At 43.4% G+C, this 27,907-nt stretch overlaps 4 protein-coding genes across 7 annotated transcripts; 3 read left to right on the top strand and 1 right to left on the bottom strand.

Moving 5' to 3' along the window:
* Positions 1-213: 213 nt before the first annotated feature.
* Positions 214-9,404, top strand: LOC115764785 (xaa-Pro aminopeptidase 2). Of its 3 annotated transcripts, none has more exons than XM_030708026.1 (8): positions 214-310; positions 4,598-4,705; positions 6,154-6,230; positions 6,291-6,965; positions 7,026-7,138; positions 7,700-8,412; positions 8,478-8,546; positions 8,615-9,404. In XM_030708026.1, the coding sequence occupies exons 2-8, from the start codon at positions 4,657-4,659 to the stop codon at positions 9,031-9,033; spliced, it is 2,115 nt and encodes a 704-aa protein (XP_030563886.1). In that variant the 5' UTR covers positions 214-310; positions 4,598-4,656; the 3' UTR covers positions 9,034-9,404. The 3 variants fall into 3 exon arrangements, with proteins under 3 accessions (XP_030563886.1, XP_030563887.1, XP_030563885.1); XM_030708027.1 differs by lacking the exon at positions 214-310 and adding an exon at positions 494-564; XM_030708025.1 differs by lacking the exons at positions 214-310; positions 4,598-4,705 and adding an exon at positions 5,648-5,771.
* Positions 9,405-10,205: 801 nt separating this feature from the next.
* On the top strand, positions 10,206-13,919 carry LOC115764671 (beta-mannosidase-like). The gene is made up of 10 exons (XM_030707858.1): positions 10,206-10,398; positions 10,650-10,796; positions 10,860-11,376; positions 11,590-11,677; positions 11,733-11,907; positions 11,968-12,078; positions 12,139-12,624; positions 12,686-13,317; positions 13,379-13,561; positions 13,623-13,919. The coding sequence occupies exons 1-10, from the start codon at positions 10,281-10,283 to the stop codon at positions 13,893-13,895; spliced, it is 2,730 nt and encodes a 909-aa protein (XP_030563718.1). The 5' UTR covers positions 10,206-10,280; the 3' UTR covers positions 13,896-13,919.
* A 1,306-nt stretch (positions 13,920-15,225) lies between these two features.
* Positions 15,226-19,783, top strand: LOC115764771 (beta-mannosidase). 2 transcript variants are annotated; one of them, XM_030708010.1, is made up of 10 exons: positions 15,226-15,306; positions 15,374-15,563; positions 15,719-15,865; positions 15,920-16,433; positions 16,490-16,574; positions 16,638-16,926; positions 17,780-18,259; positions 18,313-18,734; positions 18,792-19,172; positions 19,466-19,783. In XM_030708010.1, the coding sequence occupies exons 2-10, from the start codon at positions 15,428-15,430 to the stop codon at positions 19,730-19,732; spliced, it is 2,721 nt and encodes a 906-aa protein (XP_030563870.1). In that variant the 5' UTR covers positions 15,226-15,306; positions 15,374-15,427; the 3' UTR covers positions 19,733-19,783. The 2 variants fall into 2 exon arrangements, with proteins under 2 accessions (XP_030563870.1, XP_030563871.1); XM_030708011.1 differs by having other exon boundaries at positions 15,252-15,563.
* Positions 19,784-19,791: 8 nt separating this feature from the next.
* Positions 19,792-26,598, bottom strand: LOC115764772. Its single transcript, XM_030708012.1, has 2 exons — positions 26,478-26,598; positions 19,792-21,030 (listed from the first exon to the last, which is right to left on the bottom strand). The coding sequence occupies exon 2, from the start codon at positions 21,013-21,015 to the stop codon at positions 19,876-19,878; it is 1,140 nt and encodes a 379-aa protein (XP_030563872.1). The 5' UTR covers positions 21,016-21,030; positions 26,478-26,598; the 3' UTR covers positions 19,792-19,875.
* Positions 26,599-27,907: the final 1,309 nt, after the last annotated feature.

The raw sequence follows: 27,907 nt of genomic DNA, 5'->3' as shown, positions 1-27,907 counted from the left end.
TTGTTATTGCCCCTGCTCTCGCCTCTCTCTCTCTCTCTCTCTCTGTCCCACTGCTTTGTGCGTTCAAACTAAATTCTATTTGAATGCGCGCGTTTGTGTGTGCGTATGCGTGTGCGTGTGTGTGTGTGTTTTCATCTTTCACATTTGAAAGCACAGAAAATAGCAAACATGAAACATGTTGTTCAGTTTGCTTGTTGCTCTGCACGCGTGCGGTTCGCATTTGTCTTGTCGTTCTCTCACTCACACTCTCTCTATCTCTCCCTCTAAATTCTCCAAACGAAGCGAGCATATTCTGAAGAATCTACAAAAGGTAGAATATATTCGAAAATGCGGCTGCTATTTTAAACAGCTGTGCAAAGTTTGTGACATACGCGACGTATACGTATTTTACCAAAATGCACAGTGTACAACGTGTTTTGAACATTTTTCAAATATTATTTGGCATTCTTGCATGAAATTTGTCTGTGTTTCAAGGTGTGTGCGAATGCGCTTCAATTGTACCAAAACTCAAAGTACAAATTTCGAAAATTTTGAACGGAAAGCGTGAAAAATATATCACAAAAAGTAATTGTATTAGAAATGTTGCCGAAAAAAAAATATTAGAAAAGCAACATAAATATGTATTCACCAATATATTGAAAAAAATCAAAGATAAATGTATCAAAAATGGTTGCCAAAAAGATTTCCAATATTTATATAAAAAGTTAATGTGAAACAGAAAATCAAGAATCGAACATGTTTGATTTTAGCTCAAAAACGATTTGCTTTATTCTCAATGTGTTCAGCAGAATTTCTTTTTTTTTGTGCAGCATATTATAATTATTTTTATTTACAATTTTCGAAATTTTTTTTAACCCTTTGCCATATTGACATAGAATAATAGGTAAATGGCCGACCAGAAGATACCCTGTATGAAGTCTTAGTTCAAATTAAATATAAAAGCATTTGCAAGAAATAAATGAATATTTTATATTCATTATTTGAAGCGTATTTAAAAGTAATTAATGAGTAATGACTAATGAGTAATGAGCAATGAGTAATGAGTAATGAGCAATGAGTAATGAGTAATGAGTAATTAAGTTAAAATATTTAATTATATTTCATCTAATTTGATTAATCTCTGCAATTAAGACGTTTTTTTTGTGCTCTTAAGCTGATACAAAATATAAGCACACGAGGCCCTATTTCAACAGACCTTATGCCCAGCGTTTTACAGGGTATGCAAATGTGTTGCTTTTATTTTGAAACAAAAACACAAACCTGCTGTTTTGTATGCGAGCATACATACATATACATACATATATATATATATATATATATATATATATATATACATATATACATAGCACATCTATTGTGAATTCATGTTTATTTAACATATAATTAAATAAATAAATATGTATATGCTATGTACATATATAAATTGTCTTGATTTTTGGCACAATTTTGTCTAAGTGTGAGTCACCTGTGCGTGTGCGTGTGTGTGTGTGTGTGTGTGTGTGTTCTTGGTCGCGGCCGCGACAATGAAATGAGTTGAAATTGAAATTGAATTGAAATGCATTTGATAAACAATGAGAAAAGAAAGCGAGAGCATAAAATGAACGGCAGCCTCCTCTCCCCCTCTCCCCCTCTCCCCCTCTCCTCCTCTCCCCCTCTCCTGCGCTCCGTGTAAACAGAACATAAATTGTCTGCCTTGGTTTTAGTGTTTTTTTTTGGCCCATTTGCATTGCAGGTGTGTGCGCCAGGTATTTGTTCTTCTAGAGGGTATTCGAATTTTATAAGAAATGTATTTTTTTGTTCTTGCTTTGTTTTATTTTGCGCTGGAAGCGATCCGTAGGAGATTTATATTTTGAATTTTACTCTTAGTATGAAAACAAGTTAAATTCAATTTATATGAAAATTTGCAATACTAAAGTTAGCTTGACTTGATCTGAGAGATCGATTGAATTAAACCTCCGCAAACTCCAGCGCATTCGGACTCCTCCTCCTTATGTACTTTGCATTAACTAAGGGCAGCATGTATACTAACTAGTATGTTACTTATATAAATATGAAATGTCTTAGGCATAGAAAGATATCTTACATTTATCTGCCTGCTTCTGAAACTAATCCAAACAGTTCTCTCTCAGCCTTAAACCAAAATCTGATTAGTGTAAAGCATAGAAAGATACGCTTCCTAGCCATATATCTTCCATCTCAGTCTTAATCTTATCAACTTTGAGTATCATAAGGTTATATCATTATGATAAGATCTTTTTTTAAGGCATCTTGACTAAGCTCAGTAAGTTTGACCTTGACAAGATACTATGCTATGCTATAGGAACAATCAGACTAGGATGAAGATATTTCAATCTCCCTTTTCTTTTTGTCTCCTTCTAATAAGCAGTGTTTATTCTGCTTAGTAACTAACTATGTAAGCATTTAAATTAAGCTATCTTTAATAAAAAGATACTTTTTCTATCAAAACTCGATGCTCACGCTGATAAAAGCTGCTAAGCTTTAGTCGCAGCATATCAGCTTTCAATAAAAAAAGAATTTGAATCCCAAAGCAATAAAATTAGTAACTAACTAACTAGTCAGGGCTGGCAGCCAGCTGGCAGTTGCCAGTTGCCAGTTGGCGTGCAATCCGAGCGCATTTATCATGGCCATTTTTTGTCTATTATTATATTATTGTTAACTTGGCAAATGTTTCGGCCTTTGTGCATATTACAAATATATGTTACAAATATATATGACATATGCACATGCTTGTATGTTAACTGGTTTTTGTCGTCTTGGGCTGGCTGCCAGAGTCGAGCACATAATTGCCGAGCGCGGGCGTTGCCATAGACAAAAGTCGGGGCTTTCACATTTATGAAGTAATGCGCCCACAAATTATTTTCAATTTGTTTTATTTATAATTAATAGCAAGTTCTCAATGGCCTTCAAATGCAATTGCTGCAATTGCTTTTCCATGTGGGCAGCCTCCGCTGTGGGACGTGCCAATTTTGTTACAACAAATAAATAAAGTCCACAATATTGACAATTAAAATACAATCAAAATAATATAAAATAAAAGAAAATAAATATAAAATAAAAACGACAAAGAAAGGCTATCTTCGGCACGCCGAAGACTTAATACCCTTGCAGCCCCAACTTTTTCATAATTCTCATAGAGCTTTGCCCTTATCTAAGAAGCACAGGCAAAATAGTTAATGCTGAGTTTGGTCCAGATGATCTTGATAAACAAAAAAGGTGTTTAATCAAAAACCTAGTTTTTCGACCGATCGTTCCTATGGCAGATATATGATATAGTAGTCCGCTGTAAATATGATCTTGCAAAAATGAAGGAAGCATAGTCATCAAAATATTTTGAATAACAAAAAAGTTTTCCATACAAGAACTTAATTTTCGAACGATCGCTCCTATGGCAGCTATATGATATAGTGGTCCGATCTTAATAGGATTTTGCCTATATATGAGGAGTATAGTAAAACTAATAAATGCCTAGTTTGGTTCAGATATCTTGATAAACAAAAAAGTTTTTCATACAAGAACCTACATTACGGAAGATCATTTCAATGGCAGCTTATGAACTGAGAAACAGACCTTTGATGTCGGCTGTTGAAACTGATCAAGAATATATATACTTTATGGGATCGCATGTCACACATGTCACAACAAAATTATAATACCCTGTGCAAGGGTATCATAAAATTTCAATTCGTATTTCTAGATTATCTGATCAATTGCACAATTAAGGTTATCAAATTGTCAAATTGTCAAATTGTTGCGAATATTTAATTAGTTTATATATTATTTAACTTGCAATGCTTGGCACGCAAAGCGTATGGCATTTGATAGGCATCAATCGGCATCAATCACTATCAATCAGCTTGCCAGGCAGCCGTTGAACGCGGCGCCGCCCTTTGAGCTGCTTTATATGGCACATGGAAACCTATTTCGGTTCCAAGTCAATGAATCACGCCGCGTGCTAACAAAATAAATAAATAATTACACACACACGCACACACACACACACATGTTGTGATATGCATAAACATAGAGCTTGAATGATTTCCCGAGCATGTTTAGTTTACCTTTACGCTTGATCAATTTGGAAAAACAATTAAAAGTTTTGTTAAACTGCCAAAACGAGAACTCGAAAGAACGGAAGTTCCAGATACGAATATGGTCTGATATCATAGTTGATTTTGCATGCACACTCGCACACACAGTCGCACACACACTCCGGCTGGATGAGTTATGGCCACCTTTCAGGGAATTGATGTTGTCCGGCGACTGGCATATCAATTAGTAGAAAGCGCCGGGGCCCACGCCCAGACATTGTAGTGCTCGGGCCACGCCCACTTTGCAAGGCAGCTAATTAAATGAGAGTGAAAAGTGAAAAGTGGAAAAGCGTAGCAGCACAAACAAACAGTTTTTCCGGTCATTAACCGGCAAAGTGCAGCAGCGCCCAGAAAAATGGCCATTAAAGATGCCTCGGGGCAACATTGCATTCCGTTTCCTGGCCATAGTTCGAGCTCTTTAATTGCAACCATTTGATTTGTTTACATCAACAAAATAGAATAAGAAATTATTATTTATTGTTTTGCAGCCCAAAAACAATTTTATGCTGTGCTCTTTGGGGAATCTTGAGTGCAAAAACAAACAACAATGACGACAGCCAAATGGATTGGGGCTCGGATCTGGCACATCTTGCTGGGCAAGTACTTGTACTATTTTATGGTTCTTTGCATCATTTTATGTTTTAGTTTTTTGAGCAATATTTATGCAATATTTTCGCACATGGCCGGGCCACATAAACTTGAAATTAATGCGTTACACTAGCCACGCGGCCTTCGAGCCCGAAAAATAAGTGCACTAGAAACGCTTCGTCAATTTAGGCAGCATTTCTATATTTATAAAAAACGTATCCAAGTTCCACAAGCACAACATACATTACGTATATTTCCATTTAATCTGAGCAACTAATTCGGTACATATGAATATACGCCTATTAACAAGAGAATGAATTTCAAATAATTCCACTTAAAAAATCTTTAAAAGAATAACTGAAATTATCGCAAAACGAGAAGCAAATACACTTATTCATATTATGTCATATTAGTATTAGTATTAGTATTAGTATTAGTATTAGTATTAGTATTAGTATTAGTATTAGTATTAGTATTAGTATTAGTATTAGTATTAGTATTAGTATTAGTATTAGTATTAGTATTAGTATTAGTATTAGTATTAGTATTAGTATTAGTATTAGTATTAGTATTAGTATTAGTATAAGTATTAGTGTTAGTATTAGTATTAGTATAAGTATTAGTATTAGTATTAGTATTAGTATTAGTATAAAATCACAAACCTAGCTATTCGAACCCTCACTTATTTTAAAATTCAGCATTTATTTTATAGCAAATTATGTTGAGATTAAAAGGGCTTTCTTAACAACTAAAAAACAAGCAAATGAATTAAATAGATTTTACAATTTTATATGGACATTGCTAGCAATCCTTTTGGCGTCTATTGACCTCAACTACACATGTTCATGTGAATTCCAAACATGATGGCCAAGTTTTTATACCTCTTCAGCATGCGTTTAATAATAGAAATCGAGGCCCGAAATGTCTGTGGGAGGTGGCCATAAATCAATCCATTCTGCATAAGTATGCTATGGCAGAAGGAGAAGACTTCAGTTGCTTTTGACAAATCGCTTGGCCAACATTTTGGCAATGAAACAGCCGTCGTTCACTTGTCACAGCGGAAGTCTTGCCGTGGTAATTGTTGGGCCTGATGGGGCTGTTTTGGGGCTGTTGAGTTTCCATTGAAGCCCCCACACGCTGTGCAGTTGACATTACGCATACGCAGCGTGGCCGCCGCGTGACTCAGCCGGGCAGCAGCAGGTGGACGCAGCGCAGTTGAAATTGAAATTAATTTCAGTTTATACATTGCCGCGACATTTCACTTGGCCAAAAATAAACATTCGACTATTTGGCGAGCGTGGGAAACTGTGACGCACTTGTTGCTATTCTTGGCCAATTTATTGTTGCCTATTAAGAGATATGCGAAATATGCACAAACAAATGGCAACAATTATAATATTATTTATCAACATGCTCGTAACGTATTTAACACCATTTTTATACACCTGTTCAATAGTTTTGTGCGTTGCCGTTACCGCAGAGATGCCCGGCGGTTATCGTCGCGAGATTTGCCAGTACCGCAAGGGCAGACAGGTGCGTAATGGCCACCCACGGGGTTCTCCATCAATCCTAATGAGCTGTTGTTTATTGCAGATGCAGCCGACGAGCGCGTATCGCAGCCGCTTGCTGGCGATGCGAGAGCAGATGTTGATACGCGCCACGCTGGAGGGCCCGGAGATTTATGGCTATATACTGCCCTCCACGGATGAGCATCTGAATCAGGAGGTGGCGACACGCGATCAGCGTCTGCTCTATCTCAGCGGCTATACGGGCAATCGGGCCGTGGCGGCGGTTACGCAGGGCGGCGCCGCCATTTGGCTGGAGCATCGCTTTGTGCAGCAGGCGGATGGGGAGCTGGACTGCGATTGGCAGATTTATTTGGCGGGCGGCAATGTCAGCCTGGCCGACTGGCTGGCCGGCCAGCTGCACATGAACAAGCGCATCGGCGCCGATCCGCAGCTGGTGCCGCATCATCTATGGATCACCTGGGAGCGTCAGCTGGCCGATAAGTTTCTCAAGCTGATCAAGATCAACAGCAATCTGGTCGATATGATTTGGGATGCGGAACGACCCGAGCCACCCAAGGATCATGTCATACAAGTGCAAACGCTCGACTTTGCCGGCGAGAAGTGGGAGGACAAGGTGAACGAGCTGCGCCGGCGGCTGGCCCATCTGGGCTGCGATGCCATGATTGTCACCTCACTGACAGAGATCGCCTACTTACTTAACATTCGTGGCACGGATATACCCTACACGCCCGTCGTCAAGGTGGGCTCTCAACATCCGATCATCCGAGTACTTTATTTATGACCATGTGCTTCTCTTTAGTCCTTTGCCATTGTCAGCCAGGATGAGATTTTCTTCTATGTGGATCACGGCAAGATCAGCCTTGGCATCGATCTGCATCTGCGCACCGACTGCTACAACGAGAACTGCGTCAAGTAAGTGAAGCCCCCTTTTTTTTGAAGGTTAATAAATTGTTATAGAGTTCTTCTCAGTCTAAATGTGTCCTGCTTATACGGATTGATGTCTTTCAGTCCTGATCTCAACTGTTCTCCATGCAATCTAATGCCTTTCCATGGAAATTATTCCAAATGGTTTCCTACACAGAGTTTATTACTCGAAATGATAACGGAAGTAATGATAAATCTGTCACATTTGATTATAAGCTTAAGTTCGACTCTTACTCTTGTACGGCCTTGTTCAATAAACTCAGAACTGTTTTAATTTTTATCGAGCGATGGTCCAACGAGACAAGACACAATCCCTATTAATATCTCTAATCTCGGTATGTTGGAAGGGAGTTGGATGTTCAATCGGAATTCATCCGAACAAATAAAATGGACTTAAATAATCAGCAGCCATTATTTGCAAATATGAGAATCGCATAGAAAGGCGAGCTTTATAACAATGTACTCAAATCAATAAGAGCCCAAGTTAATTTACCTCCTTAAAATCAAATTTTAAAATAAAAAACATTTGATAAACCTTATTCCTTGCAGGATTAAGAAGTACAAGCAAATTTGGAGCGATATACGAACCTATGTGCAGGTCTGGAAGCGTGTACTGGTGCCGGGTCCCTGCGTCCAGGAGCCGGGTGCCTCGGAGGCCATTTACTCGGCCGTGCCCGCCAAGAATGTTGTGGAGCACATCTCGCCCATCATCTTTATGCGCGCCCAGAAGAACTCCGAGGAGCAGGAGGGCATGCGTATGGCCCATATACGCGATGGCGCCGCCATTTGCGAGACAATGAGCAATCTGGAGACCAGATTCTACACGGAACAATGGACCGAGGAGAAGATCAAGTACGAGCTGGAGCTGTGGCGTCTCTCCCAGATCCATGCCAAGGGCCTGTCGCTGCGCACCGTGGTTGCCTACGGCGAGCACTCGGCCCTGCCCTACTACATATCCAGCAATGTGACCAACATCGAGGTCTCCGATCAGAGTCTGCTGGTCATCGAATCGGGCGGCCAGTATCTGGAGGGCACCACCGACGTGTCGCGCACCTTCATCTTTGGCGAGCCCACGCGCGACATGAAGCGTGCCTATACGGCCGTGCTGGCGGGCATTCTGCACATTTCGGATCTGATATTTCCCGCCTCGGTGAAGCCATCCGGGCTGGACAGCGTGGTGCGCGCCAAGGTCTGGCACGAGATGACCGACTATCCGCAGGCAACCGGACACGGCATTGGCGCCTACGGCTCCGTCGAGGAGCGTAAGTGAAGAAAGAATGGATTTTAATCCCCCATAGATTTGATGGCTTATTGCTTTTCCTTGCAGCTCCCATCTCGGTGGCCTATGGCCAGAACAGCAGCTTCCACTTCAAGCAGGGCTACTTCTTCTCCAGCGGTAAGCAGCTGGAATACCCTCTCTTACCAGAACCTCTCTCTAATCAATCTCCCTGCTTCCTGCTCTAGAGTCCGGCTTCTATAAGCGCGACGATTACGGCGTACGCATCAAGAACGTGCTGGAGGTGCTCGACACGGGCAAGACAACGACCAGCGGCGAGCACTTTTTAGCATTCCAATCGGTCACCCTGGTGCCCTACGAGCCGAAACTGATCGATGGCTCCATGCTGAGCTCCGACGAGAAGCGCATGCTTAACAAATACAATGCCAAGATACGCAAACAAATTGGCGACGAGCTGAAGAGACTCGGCAACATGAAGGCCTTCTACTGGATGATGAACAAGACGCGACACATACGCGAATATCTGCCCGAGGATGAGTATCGTGCCGCAATGGGCGGCACCTGCCCTAGCCACGCCCATCTGCCATTGCTGGCCCTGACGCTGATAATCCTGTTGGCCTTCATCCAGGCCGAGTGGCGTCCATAGACGAGATCTAGATAAGTTCGTGTGTGCGTGTGCGTGTGTGTGTGTGTATGCGTGTGCGTGTTTGTGTGTAATTAGTTTTAGTTAGCAATGCAAATTAATCGAAGAGAGAATCTGGGACTAACAATTACACAAAAAATACCATTATTAACTGTTAGCATCTATGAAAGTTGCTCGGCTCGATCCTTGAATTCCATCCGCATCCTGTTGCTTAACTTAAACCAATGCGAATACGTAATTAAACTGTATAAAATTACTTAACTACAATTAAATTACCAAAAATATATCTGTTAATTTTCGTATATTAATATATAAACAATATTTATCTTAGTTAAGAGATAACGCTGTATATTTTTCTAAATGTGATTAAACGTAAAATTTATCGAAAGTCTACTGAAATGTATTTAAATCCTAGGGTATACACGCTATTATCCTATAGAGAGATGGGTCGAAATTTCCTACCCCAAAACTCAATCGATTTGCGAAAGGTTGGGCTTCATTTTTCTTCCGGTTTAACCTCTAGATCAATTTGGTATCTTAATCTGACAATATTATTCTTGGTCAAAATTCATGCAAATATCCCATATAGACAAAGGCAACAATATAGAAAATAGGGACATAGGTCAAAATTTCCCAACCCCATAACTTGGTCAAATCTTTTTCAATTTTTACGAGTTTTCGGTCTTTGTTCATAGTATGAGCTCTAGATTGATTTGGCTACATTATTCTTGGTCAAAATTCATGCGGAAATGATACCCTCAAATATCCTAAATAGGTCAAAATTTCCCAATCCCATACCTTGGTCAGACCTTATCCGATTTCCACGACGTTTTGTTTATTTATTTTATACGCTCCGCAGGCAACTGCCCGGGGTATTCCCGCTAGTGTACTATATATAAGAATATATATATATTTAGGTGATTTAGACTTGGACACGGGTTAGCTGATAGTCTTAAAATGGGAGATTTGCGAATGCCGCGATGCGTTAGCCACCTCGATTTGTCCACCTGCCCAGAGCTTGCGCTGTGGTTAGATGATTTTCGAGCTAATTTCACCACAGCCAATCGGGCTGATAAGCCGGGCCATAAGTGGGTCGGAAAGTTTGTAGAGCGTGCCGATTGTTCAGTTATTAACGTGATTCCGACTCGATACATTGTGCTCGAAAGAATTGCTGAAGTGATAAGATTTAATAACAACAACAACAAGGCATACACGAAAAGATGTCAATAGACTGAAAACAAAGAGAGAACATGTTGAGAATTATAAGCGTGTGCCTGATATTTGTACTCGTGCTGCCGCAATTAAATGCGAAAAAGGTGCGAATCGATGAGTTGACCAAGGGCTGGTCCCTGAAGGAGGCCAATTCCAGTGAGTATTCGACTTATGCCTGATGAGTAATAAGTAAATACAATTGATTTGCCTTATTGCCAAATATTGAAGTTTCGCACAGTTCCCGGCCTCCCCCAGGCATTCAGATAAGATAAGATAAAGTATCTGACGTCTGCTTCGATTTGTTGCTATCAGCCATTGTGGCAATTAATTGGTTGTAAATTTTTTTAACTGCAAGCTCCGTGATTTGACAATGTTTACCAATTCCGATTCCTTGCTTCACTTTTCAGCAATCCAATTTAGCGTGGCCAAAATACCATCCGGCGTCTATACGGCTCTCGCGGAGGAGCACGGAGATCTGCTGGACGCGGGCAACGATATCAACCTGCGCTGGATTGCCAACAGGACGTGGATCTACAGCACCGATTTTGAAATAGGTTTGCTCGGGTTACTCGACTGCCTTTTTGCCTCAACCTATAAAGATGCCCAACTATTTTCAGCTGACGAATTGGGTCTGGACAGCTTGGTGAATCTGACCTTCCATGGCATCGATACGATCGCCAAGATCTGGTTGAATGGCGAACTCTTGGGTGAGACCGACAACATGTTCGTCCGGTACTCCTATGCGGTCGGCCATTTGGTGCGCTTCAGTCCACTTAAGAATCAGCTCGAGGTGGAGATACTCTCGCCCCTGGAGGAGGCGAATGCGCGTGCCCAGCAGCTGGAGGCGAAGGGCAACAGCGCTCCGCCCAGCTGCCCCTCATCACGCGGCGATGTTGTCTGTCATCACAACATGTTGCGCAAGATGCAGATGAGCTTCGGCGGCGAATGGAATCCTGTGGCACTGTCATCCGGCCTCTGGAAGCCAGTTACCCTGGAATACTATACGGCCGCGATACTACGAGATGTAGACGTGGCCATCAATCGCAATGATACCCATTGGACAATGGACTGTCGTGCCTTTCTCAACACACCCGACTCGGAGAGTTTCTATGCGCAGCTTGTGGTCTATGCCAGGTGAGAAGTGATCGATGGATAGCCGGGCTAGTTAGCCTAGAGATCTTCCATGGATAGGATAGGATAGGGTAATTTCTAGGATCACCAGCAATCCGATGGAAGTATAATCTTATGGCCCGACAGCCGGACAACCTTAGCAAATCCAACCCCCTTCTGTTAATTCTCATATCATATATTCTCACATCAGCTAATGGATATTCCTCCTTACTTTAGCGAACTATTGGATGAGCCGTTTGTCGTGGAGCAAAAGCAGCTGAGCCATGCCTCAGCCACGCTGGAGTTTCAGGTGCACATACCCAAAGTACGTAGCCCACATGTCCTGCAGAGGCTTTAAGCTAATCATTCACAATGCTTAGGCGCGAGTCAAGCTCTGGTGGCCAAATGGATATGGGGCACAGCAGCTGTATCCCGTGCTCTTCAGCCTGAAGAGCTATCGCAACGAGACGGGGCCCGAGTTGAGCTCGCGCACGGATTCGCAGAAGCTGCTGCACATTGGCTTTCGCACCATCGAGCTGGTGGAGGACAAGGATGGTGGGGAGACCTTTAACCCTCTCTTCTCTCAAAGATCTTAACCCCCTTGTGCCATTTCAGAGCGTGGTCGAACCTTTTATTTCCGTGTCAACGGACATCCGATCTTCATGAAGGGCGCCAACTATGTGCCGGCTCACACCTTGCCCGAGTTGTCTGCGGATTCGGACACGAGTGAGTAGCTGCCTTCCTTAAAAATCCTTGATCCTAGCTAATCAATTGATTTCTTGACAGTTAAACATCTGTTGAAGTCCGCCCAGAGAGCCAACATGAATATGATTCGGGTCTGGGGCGGCGGGCTCTATGAGTCGGACACCTTCTACAGCCTGGCGGACTCTTATGGCCTGCTGGTGTGGCAGGACATGACCTTCACGAAGGCCACCTATCCCATTGATGAGGAGCGCATGGCCTCCATGCGTCTGGAGGCGGTGCAGAACGCCCAACGACTCGCCTATCATGCCAGCCTGGCCCTGATTGTGACCAACAACGAGATCGAGTTGTATCTGGTGAAGAATCGCACGGACTTTGGCACGGATGCCAAGCGCCTGGAGGACGAATATAAGCTGCTCTTTGTGGGCAATCTGTGTGCGGAGCTAAACATAATCTCTCGGAATGACTTTAGCCCGCGTCCAGGTCCCATGATTTCCACGCCCTCCCTGGGCATAACAGAGTCCGGCAAAGAGCTGGCCAAGGATCCACAGAGTCCGGACTTTGGCGACGGTGGGTAATATTTTCCTTAGTCTTTTTATATTGATATTTTTACTGTGCTGTCCGGCCTTAGTTCACATCTACGAGGACGAAAGGGACGCCCTCTCGCAGAGCAGCTACCCGCAGGCTCGTTTCATCTCCGAGTTCGGCTCTAGCAGTCTGCCCATGCGCTCCTCCTGGCTGCGTCTGCTGGGCACTGACACGAGCGAGGAGTCCCTGGCGGCACTTATACGCCAGCGCCAGCATAATTCCAAGGGCTTTATACCTCTATTACGGCAAATAGCCTACCAGCTGCCGTTTACGCTGCAGAACTGGGAGGACAACATCGACGAGTTCATCTACTTCAGCCAGGTATCGCAGGCCATGTCCACCAAAATGGCCATTGATTTGTTCCGGAGCCGGCGTGGATATTACCAGACCATGGGCGCACTCATCTGGCAGCTGAACGACGTGTGGGTGGCGCCCACCTGGTCCTGCATCGATTTCCATGGCAACTACAAGCTGGTCTACTACTGGGCCAGGGATTTCCTGGCGCCCATCAATATCATTGCGCTCTACAACGAATCCAACGATCAGCTCAATATAACTGTCACGCGCGAGGACTATATGGAAACTGCCGATATGCAGCTCTATAACATATTCATCAAAACGTTTCTATGGAATGATATCTTCTCCAAGAAAGTCATCGCGAGAGCCATTGGCCTGGTAGGATTAACCATCCAGCTATCTATATATCTAGAGTAATATCTTGAGCTATAATTTCCAGCGCGAAAGTTCCATAGACCAGCTGAACATACCCCTGGACTCCGTCTTGTACGAGGCGCATGCCAAGCAGGAAATCTTTCTGGAAATTCTTCTAAAGGATCAAGATGATCAGGTTGTTGCACAAAACTATTTCTATCCCGTGCCCATTAAGCACATTGTTGGCATGAAGGATCCCGAACTCAGGGTAAGTGTTCCACTTGTCGAATAGCTGTTCCCCAATTAAAGGGTATTCCCCTTGAAATTAGCTCGAGGTGGTGGGCATCGACTGCAGCACCACATCCTCGCCCTATGCCAATAGCTTCAGTGTCCGGATTACGATTAAGTATCCCGCTCTGTTTGTCTACTTGGAGCTGACGGATCCGGAGTATGCCAATCAAAGGCACACCTTCTCCATGAATGGCTTCACCCAGACTGTGCCGCGGCAAAATGTCTACTTGGAGTTCGAAAACGATTCGACTTGCCTCAAACTCACATCCGAGCATATCGGCGTAAAGACCATGAATCAGTATATGCTTTGAGTTAATAAATGACAAAATACATATATATTTAATCACGCACATCTGTATATTGCAATAAACAGGGTATTACTTGGGTTGTATCAAAAATACCATATAAATTGAATGCAGACCCGAGAATCTCACAAAGTCTAAATTTACCCCACAACAAGTTGCTTAACTCTTGTGCTATAGATAGAGTTCATGCTCATTATGAAATTATGTTTTTACGAGATTTGTAAATGTTATTTGAAAAGTATTTTGCCTAGAAAACGAGCGAACGTGTCGCCTGGAAGATACATTTACGATAGTAGCAAGCATTTTATGGCCCTGGCTAAAAACCGATATTTATAATTATAATTATAATTTTCCTCTATATCTTTTCTACATACTAACTTTCTAATGGTGAAGATAAGAAACATTTAAAAATAATTACAAATAACTGTGATAAGAATGTGCGTTAAATAATTTCAGACCTAGTCCGCAACGCGGACTTTTACTTATCAATGATATTTATTTATGATGAATATTATTGGCATAATTTAAAAAGTAAAATTAAAAAAAATCTGCTTACCTAATCCAGGTTTTCTCTGTATATTTGTCAAACCATGGACTTTATTCAGGAGGAGGAAATGGGAGAAACAAGTGGGAAGAGCACGTCGAAGATTGTATACCCTTTAGCTTTTGGAAAATAGAATATTTTTACATGCTAAAACTTAATTTTCGGCCAATTGTTCCTATAGTGCTATATAGTATATACATATATGGTAGTGCGATATTGATATGATTTGATTCATCAGTGAAGCTAAAGATATCTTGATAAACAAATAAGTTTTCCATACAATATTTTCATTTTCGATCGATTGTTCCCATATGATAGTCTTAGTCCGATCCATCTATATGAACAAATCATTTGAGACGTGGCAAGTGCGATTCCCGACTTGCTTTAACTTATTGTCAAAGCTACATAAGAACTTAATGAATATCTGTTTTAGCGTTTTGGTCAATTTCACCCGCAACAGTGGAAAATTGGCGGAACACGTTTGCATGAAAGTTTTTTGTTTACCGTTCGATAAGCCTAAAACTCATTTTCAATAATCTTTGCGGGAATTTATTCGATACGAGCCACGGGCAAGGTCGGGCAATGCCCGCCTGCAATAAATAAACGTACGTACGCAAAATTTTGTTAGCTAGTGTTATCAGCACACACCATCTCCCTCTCTCTCTCTCTCTCCTACTCTCTCTCTCTCTGTGTCATGCTCTCTCTGACTGTTTACGCTCTGAGCAGAAGCCGATCTCTCGCAAATGCCGGCCGTCCAAGTCGGTTATCATCAGTCCATTAGCGGCCCTTCCCGGTGGCAGACGCATCAATTTTTGCACCTCGGAACGCAACGAAGAGTACGGAAAAGGGGGGCTCGCGCGGGCACGGATTTTGGTGTGTAGCGTGTTTGTGTTTTACTATGTATAATTATTATTTTTATTTGTTTGTTGACGGCCCGAAGAAGTTCGACTAAATAATTTGCAGCAATTTTTGCGCAAAAAAAAAAAAAAAAAAAATGAATAATAAATTTTATGGCCGTTTGCTGGGACTCGGACTGCTGCTGGGCGTGCTTGCGGTGGGCCGGGTGGAGGGCGATGCCGTCGAAGTAATTGAGCTGGGCAGCAATTGGAGTTTATCTAATCAGAATAGCTGTAAGTATTCGCAAAACATTTGGGCAAAAGACGACCACAAGCTTGAAGATTGTCGCTTATCGCAGCGTTTTTTGCTCGCCTGTCAGTTGCATTATCGGCTCAGGTGAAACACCTGAATTAACCTGTCTAAAGTGTGCCAAAAATTCGTGTTGCAGCCTTTACGCGATTGCTTAATCTGACGCTGCCCTCGGGCATATACAGCGCCTTTCCCGGCCAATTGCCCAATGTGCTGGAGTCCTACAACGATGTGAATCTCCGCTGGATGGCCTACGACAATTGGACGTACATCAATGAGTTCAAGTGTGAGTGCAGCTTCCCTTGGAATCCTTCATAGTCTATAGTCGAAATTCGTACAGTTGATGTGGAGCACTATAAGCGCGTGCGCAGCTTCAATCTGACGTTCCATGGCGTCGACACCGTGGCCGAGATCCGGCTGAATCGCCAGCTACTGGGACGCACGGACAACATGTTTGTGCGCTATTCGTACGATGTGACTAGGCTGCTGGAGCAGGAGAATGTGCTCGAGGTGGAGATCACATCGCCCGTATGGGCAGCACTGGCCAGGGCCAGGGCGTTGAGCGCGGCGGATCGCAGCGTGCCGCCGGACTGTCCGCCGGAGCGCTATCATGGCGAATGCCATGTGAACATGCTGCGCAAGATGCAGGCCAGCTTCGCCTGGGACTGGGGACCGGCGGTGCCGTCGATGGGTCTGTGGAAGAGCGTCCAGCTGGAGATGTGCGAGGTGGCTTTACTCCGTGATGTTGATGTGGACATCAGCCGCAATGAGACGCACTGGAACATGCACATCAGCTGCTACATGGACGCCCTGGGCAAAGAGAACTTCAATGCCCAGCTAGTCTTCTATGCCGTGTAAGTAGACCTTGACATGATCACACACATGATCTCTGATCCCAATGTGCTTGCAGCGAGCTACTCAATCAGACGGTGGTCATCTCGCAGCCCGTGAGCTACTTGTCGCCGGTAATTGTCTTTGATCAGGCTGTGCCAATTGTGAGTAACGTCCGCTAATTGAGCTGATTGGCAACGATGTCAAGTGCACGCCTTGTTTTCCAGGCGGACGTCGTGCCCTGGTGGCCCAATGGCTATGGCCAGCAGAAGCTCTATCCGCTGCACTTTACCCTTAACGCCTGGCTGGGCGCCTCCGGACCGGAGCTGCGGGCCAAGACCAAATCGCAGAAGTCGCTGCGCGTTGGCTTTCGCACATTGGAGCTGGTGGAGCGTCCAGCTCCGGATGGCAGAGGCAACACTTTTCTCTTTCGCGTCAACGGACTGGAGATCTTCATAAAGGGCAGCAATTATATACCATCCCACATATTGCCAGAGAATCAGACCTCCGAAAGTGGTGAGTATGACAGTCGAGTTTGCTTTTTATACCCTTCCAGACGGTATCATAATTTTGTCGTGAAATGTGTAACGCATAGAAGAAGACATCTCAGAACCCATAAAGTATATATATTCTTGATCAGATTCAATAGCCGAGTCGGACTACTATATCATATGTAGGTTCTAGTAGGTTTTTGTATGAAAAACTTTTTTGTTTATTAAGATATCTTGGCCAAACCTGGCATTTATAAGTTTCACTATGCTTTTTATATATATGCAAAATCCTAACAATATCGGACAACTATATCATGTAGCTGCCATAGGAACGATCGGTCGAAAATTAAGTTGTTGCATGGCAAACTTTTTTGTTTTTCAAGATATCTTGACCAAACTCGCCATTTTTAAGTTTCACTATATTCCCTACATTTATGCAGAATCTTATATACATCCGACAACTATATCATATAGGTTCCATAGGAACGATCGGTCTTAAACGAAGTTGTTTGAACAACTTTTTGTTTTTCAAAATATCGTAACCATGCTCGGCATTAACTATTTTCCCTGTGCTTCTTAGATACGGGCAAAGCACTATAAGCATTATGAACAGATTGGGTCTGCAAGGGTATTAAATCTTCGGCGTGCCGAAAATGGCGCTTCTTTCTCTTTGTTCTTATGACAACACAATTCAGATTCGAGGTCTGACAAATGCAAGCTCAGCAATTTAAGTTTGACTGTAAATATGTGAGATAGATTATAGCTGATCGATTCGCTTTAATTGATCAATTAGTCCATCAGTCAGTCAGTCAGTCAGTTAGTCAGTCAATCAGTCAGTTAGTTTTTTGTATATGGAGATATTGTTTACATATTTGCAGTTGGATATCTGTTGGAATCTGCGAAGGAGGCGCATATGAATATGATACGCGTATGGGGTGGAGGTGTTTATGAATCGGACTTCTTCTACGATAAGGCCGACAGCCTGGGCATACTTATTTGGCAGGATATGATGTTCGCCTGCGCCATGTACCCGACGACACCCGAGTTTCTCGCCTCGGTGGGCGAGGAGGTGCGACAGAACGCGAAGCGACTGTCGCATCACGCAAGTATTGCCATCTTTGCGGCCAACAACGAGAATGAGGCAGCTCTCGTTCAGAATTGGTATCATACGTTGGCGGACTTGGATCGATTCAAGGCCGAATACCGGGAGCTGTACCTGGGCCATGTTGTACACGAGCTGAAGCTTGTGTCGCACAGCGGGCGACCCGAGCCGCTGGTGTCCTCGCCATCGAATGGCAAGGCGAGCGAGAAGGACAACTACATCTCGGAGAATCCGCAGGACGAGCACAATGGCGACGGTAAAAGCAACCGAATACTTAATCAACTAATCCGTTACATCTTCCTCTTGCAGTGCACTTCTACGACTACTTCAAGGATGCCTGGGATCCGAATACCTATCCGCGTCCGCGCTTCGCCAGCGAGTACGGCATCCAATCCCTGCCCGGCGCTTTCGCCTGGGAGCGCAGCAAAGGAGTTGGCGTCGATCTGACCGAACTGATGGGCCATCGGCAGCATCATCCGCTGGCCATGGTGCCCATCACGACGCAGGTGTTCCAGCACCTGCCGCTGCCGCTGCCAGAGGACAAGGACTACAACCAGGCACTGATCTACTTCAGTCAAATCTCCCATGCCATGGCCACCAAGGTGGAGACGGAGCTGTATCGCAGCCTGCGGGACACGGTCCACAATACCATGGGCGCACTCTACTGGCAGCTAAACGATGTCTGGGTGGCGCCCTCCTGGTCCGGCATCGATTTCTATGGCAACTGGAAGGTGGGTCTCAGCTGAAGTCAATTTAATGCATGCTAATCCTGTTCTCCGTTCCTGCAGCTGCTGCATTATTGGGCACGCGACTTCCTGTCTCCGATTGCTATCGTGGCGCTCTTCGATAAGCCCACGGGCTTGCTCGAGATATCGCTGGTGTGTGACGAGCCGCGAGTGGATACGTCTCACTTGACCGTCGTTGGCAACATTCATCTGTGGTCGCAGCTGATGCCGCGCCAGTCCAGAAACTGGACCGCCACGCTGCGTCCCAACGGCGTGCAGTACGACAAAGTTATTCCCATCAAGGATTGGCTGCAGGGCGAATTCAATGAGCACAATGCCTACTTTGAGTTCCAGCTGCGTCGCGATCAGAACTTAATTTCCCGCACCTATTTCTTTCCCAGCAGCATTGCCAGTGCTGTGGGCATCGCCGATCCGGAGCTAGAGGTAAGTGAACCCCGTCTCACTTCAGCTAACATCAGCTACACTTAAGCTTATGATACTATTGGAGAGGGTATTTTAGTTTTGTCACAGAAGGGCACATCTTCGATCCCAAAAGGTATATTTATCCTAGATCAGTATCAACAGACAGATTGATTTGACCATCTCCATCTATTCCACCTGTCCGTCCGTTTGCCTCTACGTCTATTATGTTGTTCTGTACAGAAGGAGGAGGAGAAGGAAGCTTGAATGTTCCAAGTTGTTTTTCAATAATGAAAATATCTTTGAATCTTGCCCAGTTCGACATCTCATCGAAGACCTGCGTGGACACCACGAGCGGCAAACGGAACAGCATCAGCATCACGATCACCGTGAAGCGTCCGGCTGTGTTTGTCTACCTGGAGCTGCAGATGGCCTATCGGTACAAGCTCTCCGAGAATGGTTTTATGCAGACGACGCCCGTGCATGTGGTGCATGCGACCATCGAGTCGAGTTCCTGCATTCGCATATGGCGCAAGGCGAACGTTAAGATCTGGACCGTGAATCAGTTCATGCTCCAGGCTTAGGGGATATATATATTTAATTTTAATGCAACATATATAAATAACTTAACAAATAAACAAATCAATAAATGTAATGGAAATATTTAAATACACATATGTGAAGTAGGAAGGCGGCCTGGCAAGGAGCCGGTAGGAGCAGGCATAGCCTATCTGTCGAAGCTGGGCATCTGGACGCGCGGCGGCGTGTAGCCCTCGGGATATGGCACCAGCTGGTTGTTGAGGACGCGCGCATTGCGCCAGGTCTTCACCCGGTCCTCGGCCGTGTCCGGCACGCGTACACCCTCGATCAGTGTCACCGCCGGCCCATCCACAACGCTGTGCGTGCTCTGGCCAATGGGATTGCGATGCGGACTGCCCGGCGCTGGTGTCCGGCGCGTGGGCGTGGCCACGCCCGCACTGGCCGTAACCACCACGGAATGCGGCATGTAGCTGACGTACTTGGATTTCTGCGGCAGGGAGTTGTAGTTGTGCTTGGTGATCAGATTCTGTGGCGGACGCGAGCCACGCCCACCGCCATTGCCCGAATACGCGCGTGCATCGCGGCTGTAATAATCCGTCTGCTCGGAGCCGGCGTACTGCTGATCGCTGGGAAAGCTGATGGCCTGGCGCAGCACACGCGGCTGTGCCTCGACGGGATCAGCATAGGTATACGGCTGCCACTGGCGCTCCATGGCCAGCGAGTAGTTGTTGTTGTTGTTGTTGTTGTTCCGTGCCGTCGGCTGCGCCTGGAAGTAGACCGGCTGCCAGGCGGGGCCGCTGCCCAGCTGGCGTCCGGTGCGCAGTGCCTGCTGCTCCAACGCCTTGCTCTGCGCCTTGGCCAGCTGCAGCTGTATGAATCTGGCCTGGCGTTGCTCCGCCTCCGCCTTGCGCTGACGATAATCCTGCTGCTGCTGGGCCAGTTCGCTCTGCTTGAGCAGCGCCGGCGTATGCTCGAAGATCAGCTGCCGGGCAGCCGGATTGGCATTGCTTCTGGCCTGGCCGGAAGCTGGCCGCTTAACATCGGAGCTGCGCACAAAGAACGATCCCGCGGCCTCCTCGGCACGCGCCTTGCGACTATTCCTGCCCACCAGAATCTCCACATTCTCGCCTTGGCTGGACTTGACGTTCACCACACGCACCTTCGACGGATCCAGATTGCGTCCGAAGCGCAGCTCGGTGCGCAGCAGCGAGGGCTTGCCCGTCGCCTGCCCATTCTCATTGCCGTTGCCCTCGGCCACGCCCATCAGGAGTGCAGCATAGATTATCAAAGACGCCGCAGTCATCCTTGAAGCCGTCGCTGTCGCCATCTCTTGGTGCGTCTGCTGTGAAATTGACGCAAAATTGATGCCAAATTAGTGAGAGTTAATTATATAGAAATTTATGTGTGGAATGGGAAGGTTGAGCAAGTGCAGCCAGTCATAAGTTTCGCAATTCTTCAACAACTTTTGTTGCTATTATAATAATTTTATTGTCAGCGAGTTCAACCAAGAGCTGTAAATTAACTCTGTGCTGACTATACTGTACTAAACATACTCAGATGGGGACTTGGATATATAGAGTAATACTAAAATATCAAGACTATTTATGTGGAGTTATTCCTAAACTCTTCTGTGCATAGTATAATAATAATATAATAATAATTGATTAATAAGCCAAAACGTGTAAAGTTTACACAATAATTATGATAACATGCGGTTGAGACAACTTTCTACTTAAGAAAAAACAAATTTTTAATTTCAAAAAAAGATAAATTATAATAAAATCGTTTGAAGTCGATTATTTCTTTTGTAATACATTCAAAGGGCGTTTTCCGATTCGATTAGTTTCGTGAGAAAAAACATTATAAAGTTTTCGACTTAATTTGTTAATTAAATAAAACAATAAATCATCAGTTTAAGTTTGTTTTAGTACAAGAGAATCTGCTTGGGAAAAGCCTCTATTAAATTTGTGAACTTAGTGCCAAGCAGATCAAAAGGTCTCAATCAAAAAATATTCCCGAGATTTTTGAATAGATAGATCAACTATTTAAGATAAATAATTTTGTCTCAAAATATGCACAGAATTCAAGAAGAGATCTGTGAGCCCATAAAGTGCATACGTATTATATAGTCCGAGTACATGTCCAAGTCGGCAGACTGCATAATATATACATGATCCAATATATAATGCATCCAACGTAGGGTTAAAAAGAATTTTCTAAATATTAAACACATTTGGTTTTCACAATATTCGCACATAACTCAGCTAAGACAAGCCTGAGAATATACATTATATAATAGATACAAAATATATATAGACAAAATATATATATAGACAAATAAATATATGTATACGTATATACAAAATCTTATCAACGACAGTCTACTATATCATATAGCTGACATGTGAACAATCAAGCGGAAAATTACTTTTTGAATGAAAACATCAATGTATTGCTAATGTATTTGTTTGGCTAATGCATTAATACCACAAGCCTAGTCAGTGCTGAAAGATGATACAATCTTCACTTTTCCGAAGGTTTCCCATTCCAATCAATTTGTTTTTAAATATTTTTGCGCATATTAATCATTTATCATAGCCATTGAAAACGAAAGAGAAAGGGTATATGTAGTATGCTTTTAGGACTTAATAAATTTGAAGATGCAACAAATTAGGAATTTTTTTCATATTTTATAAGCAATAGTTTTTTTCCCCATAAAATGGGCCGAAGGGCAGAAGAAGCTGATTGCAGGGCATCTTCTAGTCGGGCACACTCAACTAGCGCACTTTTACTTGTCCTTGTTAGACTTTAGGCGGATCTTGTGGCGGCTTTTCTTGTGTTTTCACACCGGTTAATTAGCCCGGCCGACTCGTGTTGTTGTACTTTTTAACACCTCGTTGGATTTTGGCTCATTATTGCCGGCCGTGTTGCTCTTAATTTAATTATTGACAGCCAGCCAAGCAGCCAACCAGACTGAGTGCATCTTCGTACTATTTTTTATTGCACTTACTGTGTGCGTGTGTGTGTGTGTGTGTGTGCTGGGCTCAGAAAGCGAAACAGCGATTAAAAAACTGCAATGCTTAACTTTCGTTTGTGGCATGAGGAAATCGTCGGTTGCCAGTTGCTGGTTGCCGCTTGCCGCTTGCATTTAGCCAGCATTCAGCGACAATTCCGGACAGTTTGCAAATGCCACGCCCCATTCGTGATTGTCAAACGTTGACACTGAAGCTGATCTGCAGCGCTTGAGCAGCTGATATCGCCAAAGCCAGGCCCTGGAGTCGCGCGAAACTCAGTGTCTCGGAGCACTTTATGCCTCAGTGGAGGCCAGGCTGCTTTTGCACCTGGAGCAATCTTTAGCTAAACGTTGCACAAGCTTTTAGCTTGCCTTCGCACACACGCTTATCTAAAGCAGGAAGTGCGCCCCCTTCTTGAAGTGCATATCAATTATGTTAAAAAGGCTCGCAAGTCGACTTCTCTCTTTGAAGAAATATACAATAATAATCAAGGTAAAACAATTAAGAATATTATCTATGCATACAGAATAAGATTGGGTACAGTTTATTGACCCGATATCTAATTAAAACAACAATTATCTATACAAACGACAGTAAACACAAAGTAGTCACAAAATATTTGTTAAATTGTCACAAACAAATATTTAATCTACGTTTATTTCAAAGATAACGTTCTTTATTGAACAATATTAATTATGTGCGGTTCAGAACTCAGCTTGATCGATAATAATTGCCCATGTTTATGTAACATTTACGATATAGTTAACATTTACGATATAAATAACATTTATGTAAATAACATTTAATTTACATGTAAAGGGTATGCAAATTTCTCAATTTTATACATTTGCACATGAAATTTGCTGAAAAATTAAATAAAAATAAATAAATATGAATAAAAATATAATATTTACTTTTAACATAAGCAAATCCTTTAATCAGGAGTTTGCACTAAAGGTTTAATAACAAATCGGCAAACAGATAGATAGAGACTGGAGGATCTATATCTAACTATAACGACTGATCAAGCCTATACATATATCATATATAATATATAATAAATTCGTATAACTTTAATATCAATATAACACCCATAAATTACTCTTCTATCCGAAATTTTAACGAGCCTCTGCTCTGCTCTGATCTGATTAATGTTGACTCGCAATCACGCCTTGCGGGCGTTACCGCCAATCAATGTGATAGGTGGCTACGGCAAAGATTGATGGCCGAGTCGCAGGACCATTTACCGCAATTTGCGTCTGATCAATTGAAGTTTGGCCTATTGATTGGCTGCATAATTGGGCTGAATGAACTGCGATATTACGCATACGCCGCGTACTGCTGCCAACAAGACGCTAATGAGTGAAAATCTACCGACAAAACGAGCAAAACAATTAAGCGAATTGTGAATTGTGAATTGTAAATTGTGAATTGTAAATTGTGAATTGCAATTTCAATAAATGCGCACGGCAAAGTTCACGGCACGACCACGACTCGGCCAATCTGGGTAACCGCCACATTGGTGCTGGCCCAACTCGTGGCCCAAACTCTCTGCGACTCGCCGACTTGCCGACTTTCACTTTCAACTCAAGCTCGGCGGCGGCGACGCGGCTGAGTGCACCGCGCTGCCAGCTGAACTTTTTGTTGTTATGAAATCGTCGCAATCATCGCGCGCTCACACTGTAACAACAACAACAACAAAAACACGTTTTACTTTTTGCACAACAACAACAATAGAAGAAAAACCAAACAGAAAAATAATAATAAAAAAAGAAGAAGTCAACGCTTGCTATTGAGCGCTTGGTCTCTTTTTCTTTAAGCCTTTCTTAAGTGTTGGCCAGCGTTTTTAGGCCGCTGGCCGCTAACAGCTGCGTCGACGCCAGCAGCGACGCCAGCGATCTCGGCTTCAATGTCACGGCGCAGTCGCGGCCGACAGCGACAGCGACAGCGACGTCGACGTCAACTGTTGTTTCGCTTTTTAAAGCGTTGCCGTTGCGTCTTCGTAGCGTCATTTTTTTCTTTTTCGGCCACTTTTGTTCAATGAAAATTACATCATTTCAAGTTTTGGAGCGAAGCGAGACAGGAAATGCGACTGAAGCAATTTATTAGCGGCTGGTCAGCGTCAAAATCGGTGTCATAGCCCTGCGGGTTTTACTACGAAGTACCGATGTTGAAATGCAAACTGCAATTATTATTATGTATGTGCAATTTGTTTAAGTTGTAAATTTGTCTGTTGGCGCTTTGTGGGTTTTTTCTTACTGCTCTCCGAACTAACATGACTAACGTGTCGGCTGGGTTTAGCTCTGCTACTGCTCAAATAGATACAAAAAATGGGCTGCAACTACAAACGTTTATCATTTACATGCTAGAGACATCGAGCCGCGACAGGCGGCGCACATTTAATGATGGGCTTTCTCACACTCAAGGCGTGCCGTTTGCCATTAATTGGGTATTACGTTTATCGCAACAAGCAATTGAGCGCAATTGCGGGCAAACAAAATCACCGGCGACTTGTTCATTGACTCTTGTCAGCTTCTAGCGTTTCGGGCGAAAAGAAACTCTCACTTTTCTTGCAACAGCAGCTCTTCTAGGGTCGCGCGTCCGCTTGTCAGTTTGTCAATCAAACAAACGCTGGCAACGCTGCGCGCATTTTCAATTGATCTGGCAACAATGGCTGCATTCAAATTACGCATACGCCCTCACACACATAGGCAGCAGCGACTTCCTCGTCTCCTTTGTCGCTTCATTCGCATTCGCTGCATTCGCTGCAACTAATGCAGAGTTGCCTGCCCGATCTCATTGGAGGTGGAGCCAAAAATCGAACTACCGTTGCTTATTGTTATCAGCGATTGTTGTAATGTTTCTATGCTGTTGTTGTTGTTGTTATGTGCAAAATGCAAATGTGCTCGTGCGGTTAATGTAATTTATTGTTGTTGTTGTTGTTGTTGCTGATGTTTGCCGGCGTTGTATTAATTTCACTTTTACTTTTTATGATTAACATTTCCCACCCAAAAGTGAGAAACCTTACATGATTTTTTTTTTTATTTTTCTTTTTTGGTATGTTTTTTCACTTAAACATATTTGTACTTTTTGTTGTTAGTGCGGCTTTGAAATGTGAAATTTGAAAGATCGTAAAGTTTAAAGATGCTGTAGCCCTTGCTGGTCTCTTGACTGGCCTTTTCTTAAAATTAATGCTTTTTACTTATGTCTGTGGTTTTTTTGTTTTTTTTTTTTGCCAACATCTTTAATTACACGTGCTTGTTACTCAGCACTGGCAGGCACTTTCCGGCTTAGCACAAGCTTGGTGTATCCGCATCTGGATTTTTGCGCCCAAGTGTCGCAACTGAAAGTGAAACTTTTTACTTTCGGACATATTTGATGTCTGCCAAGCTAAAGTACCGTGGGCTTGATGGATAAGAGCTCGACATCGAAAATATCTATCTACAAGCCTTTTGAGCTACTGCCTCATGCCATTATCCCACGCACAAATGTCTTGGGCTCTCAAAACCCTTTTAAATCAAAAGCCATCAATGTCATGGAAAATATCTTATAACAAAACTTTGCTTAATACTTTTTCAATAGCTCAGAGATTATGTTTTGACAGCCAGCTACTTTAAGGCTCTCAGTTCTGGCAATTAATCTCAGATTTGAAGACGCTTTTAATGTTCTTTTTAGTATATAAATTATTTAAAAAAAAGAAAACAATTTTAAATATTACCAAGCCTCTCATTAAATAAAGTGGGCTAAGTCCCATCAAAAAGCAACAACAACTCACTTTATAATTTTGATGCTCGAATTGAAATCTGGTCTGTTAACTAGTCCAATATATGCGGCTCCTTAACAGACAGCAACAAGCGGCTTTTAAATTGTATCTTTTGCTCGACGAACACGAACAGACGAAATGTGCAACAGATCGCAACGCGAACCGAAATACAACTGAACGCAAATGAAAAACTTTTGCTAACAAGTAAAAAAGCATCGAGCTGGAAAACGGCAGCAAAAAAAAAAGTAAAAATATTATGCACACATACATACATGCATGCGTGCACATGTCTGTAACTATATGTATATGTGTTTGGAGGCCGACACCAACAAAGACGCCGCAGCAGCAGCAGCAGCAGCGAAGGCAACGTCGCTGTTGGCAACGGTAACATACACGCACACAAACGCACACACACACACAAACTTAGCTGGCTGCGACGTCGGCAGCGGCAACAGCTGGCCAAAGAGACTGAGTCGCAGACAAGGGACTCAGACGGCGCTTGCACACAAACAAGAGCTGAGCAGCAAATGTGTGGGTAAGCCAGCGGGGCAAGGGGTAGTCGAGCAAGACATGCCAAAAAAAAAAAAAAAAAAAACAAACAGCAACAACAACAATGCGGCCAAAATCGGCGAACAATTGCGCAATTGCAAGAGCAGCCACAACAAAGACACAAAAAGCGAGAAGAGCGAATGCAGAGATCAAAATTTTACACACAATAATTCATTTCGTTTCTTCTTCTTCTTTTGTCTTGCCCGATGATCACAAGTCAGCGACGTTTGTCTCGCATCAGCGAGAGTGCAGCTGATTTGGTGATTGGTTAACGGTGATTTATCTGCGATTATTTATGTACATATGTATATCATGTGCGATTCACATTGGCATCAATTTTTGCCATGTGTACATGCATCAAAAAGTGTGTACATATCTGTGCTAGCATGTGACTTATGAGAGACAAAAGTGTTGCCATATTTTCAAAATATATTCAAAAATTATAGACCTAGTTAGAGGGGTTGCCTGCGGGACTGCGGGCTTGAGATCTAGCTGCCAGTGTTATTTCTTGGATATCCGAATATTAGATTCAAGGAAACAGAAACTTTTTACTCTATTTTCTATTTCATTTCGGTAAAAAAAAAACAACTTGATTAATCCTCGACTTAAGCATTAATTGTTATTAGTTGAGCGTTAGAGGAGTGACAAATTGCCGTTTGATAATAAAGCGTCATCGACGGGATCCGCCCCAGCCCACAATTCCTTCCCTCCGTCCCGCTCGGCTTGTCGCCTTCAGATGCATGCCGTCTGATAGGAAGCAGAAAATAATAATAAAAATAAAATAATAATTGCCATGTGCCGCGATGGTTAACGAAAGTGGCCAGAAGTAGGTGTGTTCCAATGAGCTGTGTTGTGCCTTGTTTAAGATGCTGAGATACAGATACATACATACA

This window comes from Drosophila novamexicana, unplaced genomic scaffold (genome assembly GCF_003285875.2).
Source record: "Drosophila novamexicana strain 15010-1031.04,08,12 unplaced genomic scaffold, DnovRS2.1 tig00000870-arrow-arrow-pilon, whole genome shotgun sequence".
Taxonomy (NCBI): Eukaryota; Metazoa; Arthropoda; class Insecta; order Diptera; family Drosophilidae; genus Drosophila; species Drosophila novamexicana.
The sequence above is the reverse complement of the archived record's forward strand: the minus strand, read 5'-3'. Positions and strand labels throughout refer to the sequence as shown.

Coding starts and splice junctions, on each gene's coding strand:
- LOC115764772 (XM_030708012.1), bottom strand. CDS start 21,015: ATGGCGACAGCGACGGCTTCAAGGATGACTGCGGCGTCTTTGATAATC.
- LOC115764771 (XM_030708010.1), top strand. CDS start 15,428: ATGAATAATAAATTTTATGGCCGTTTGCTGGGACTCGGACTGCTGCTG. Junction 15,564..15,718: donor TTTATCTAATCAGAATAGCT/GTAAGTATTCGC, acceptor TTCGTGTTGCAG/CCTTTACGCGATTGCTTAAT. Junction 19,173..19,465: donor TCGCCGATCCGGAGCTAGAG/GTAAGTGAACCC, acceptor AATCTTGCCCAG/TTCGACATCTCATCGAAGAC.
- LOC115764785 (XM_030708025.1), top strand. CDS start 5,663: ATGCTATGGCAGAAGGAGAAGACTTCAGTTGCTTTTGACAAATCGCTT. Junction 5,772..6,153: donor ACAGCGGAAGTCTTGCCGTG/GTAATTGTTGGG, acceptor CCTGTTCAATAG/TTTTGTGCGTTGCCGTTACC. Junction 8,547..8,614: donor GGGCTACTTCTTCTCCAGCG/GTAAGCAGCTGG, acceptor TTCCTGCTCTAG/AGTCCGGCTTCTATAAGCGC.
- LOC115764671 (XM_030707858.1), top strand. CDS start 10,281: ATGTTGAGAATTATAAGCGTGTGCCTGATATTTGTACTCGTGCTGCCG. Junction 10,399..10,649: donor CCTGAAGGAGGCCAATTCCA/GTGAGTATTCGA, acceptor TTCACTTTTCAG/CAATCCAATTTAGCGTGGCC. Junction 11,908..11,967: donor GCTGGTGGAGGACAAGGATG/GTGGGGAGACCT, acceptor GTGCCATTTCAG/AGCGTGGTCGAACCTTTTAT.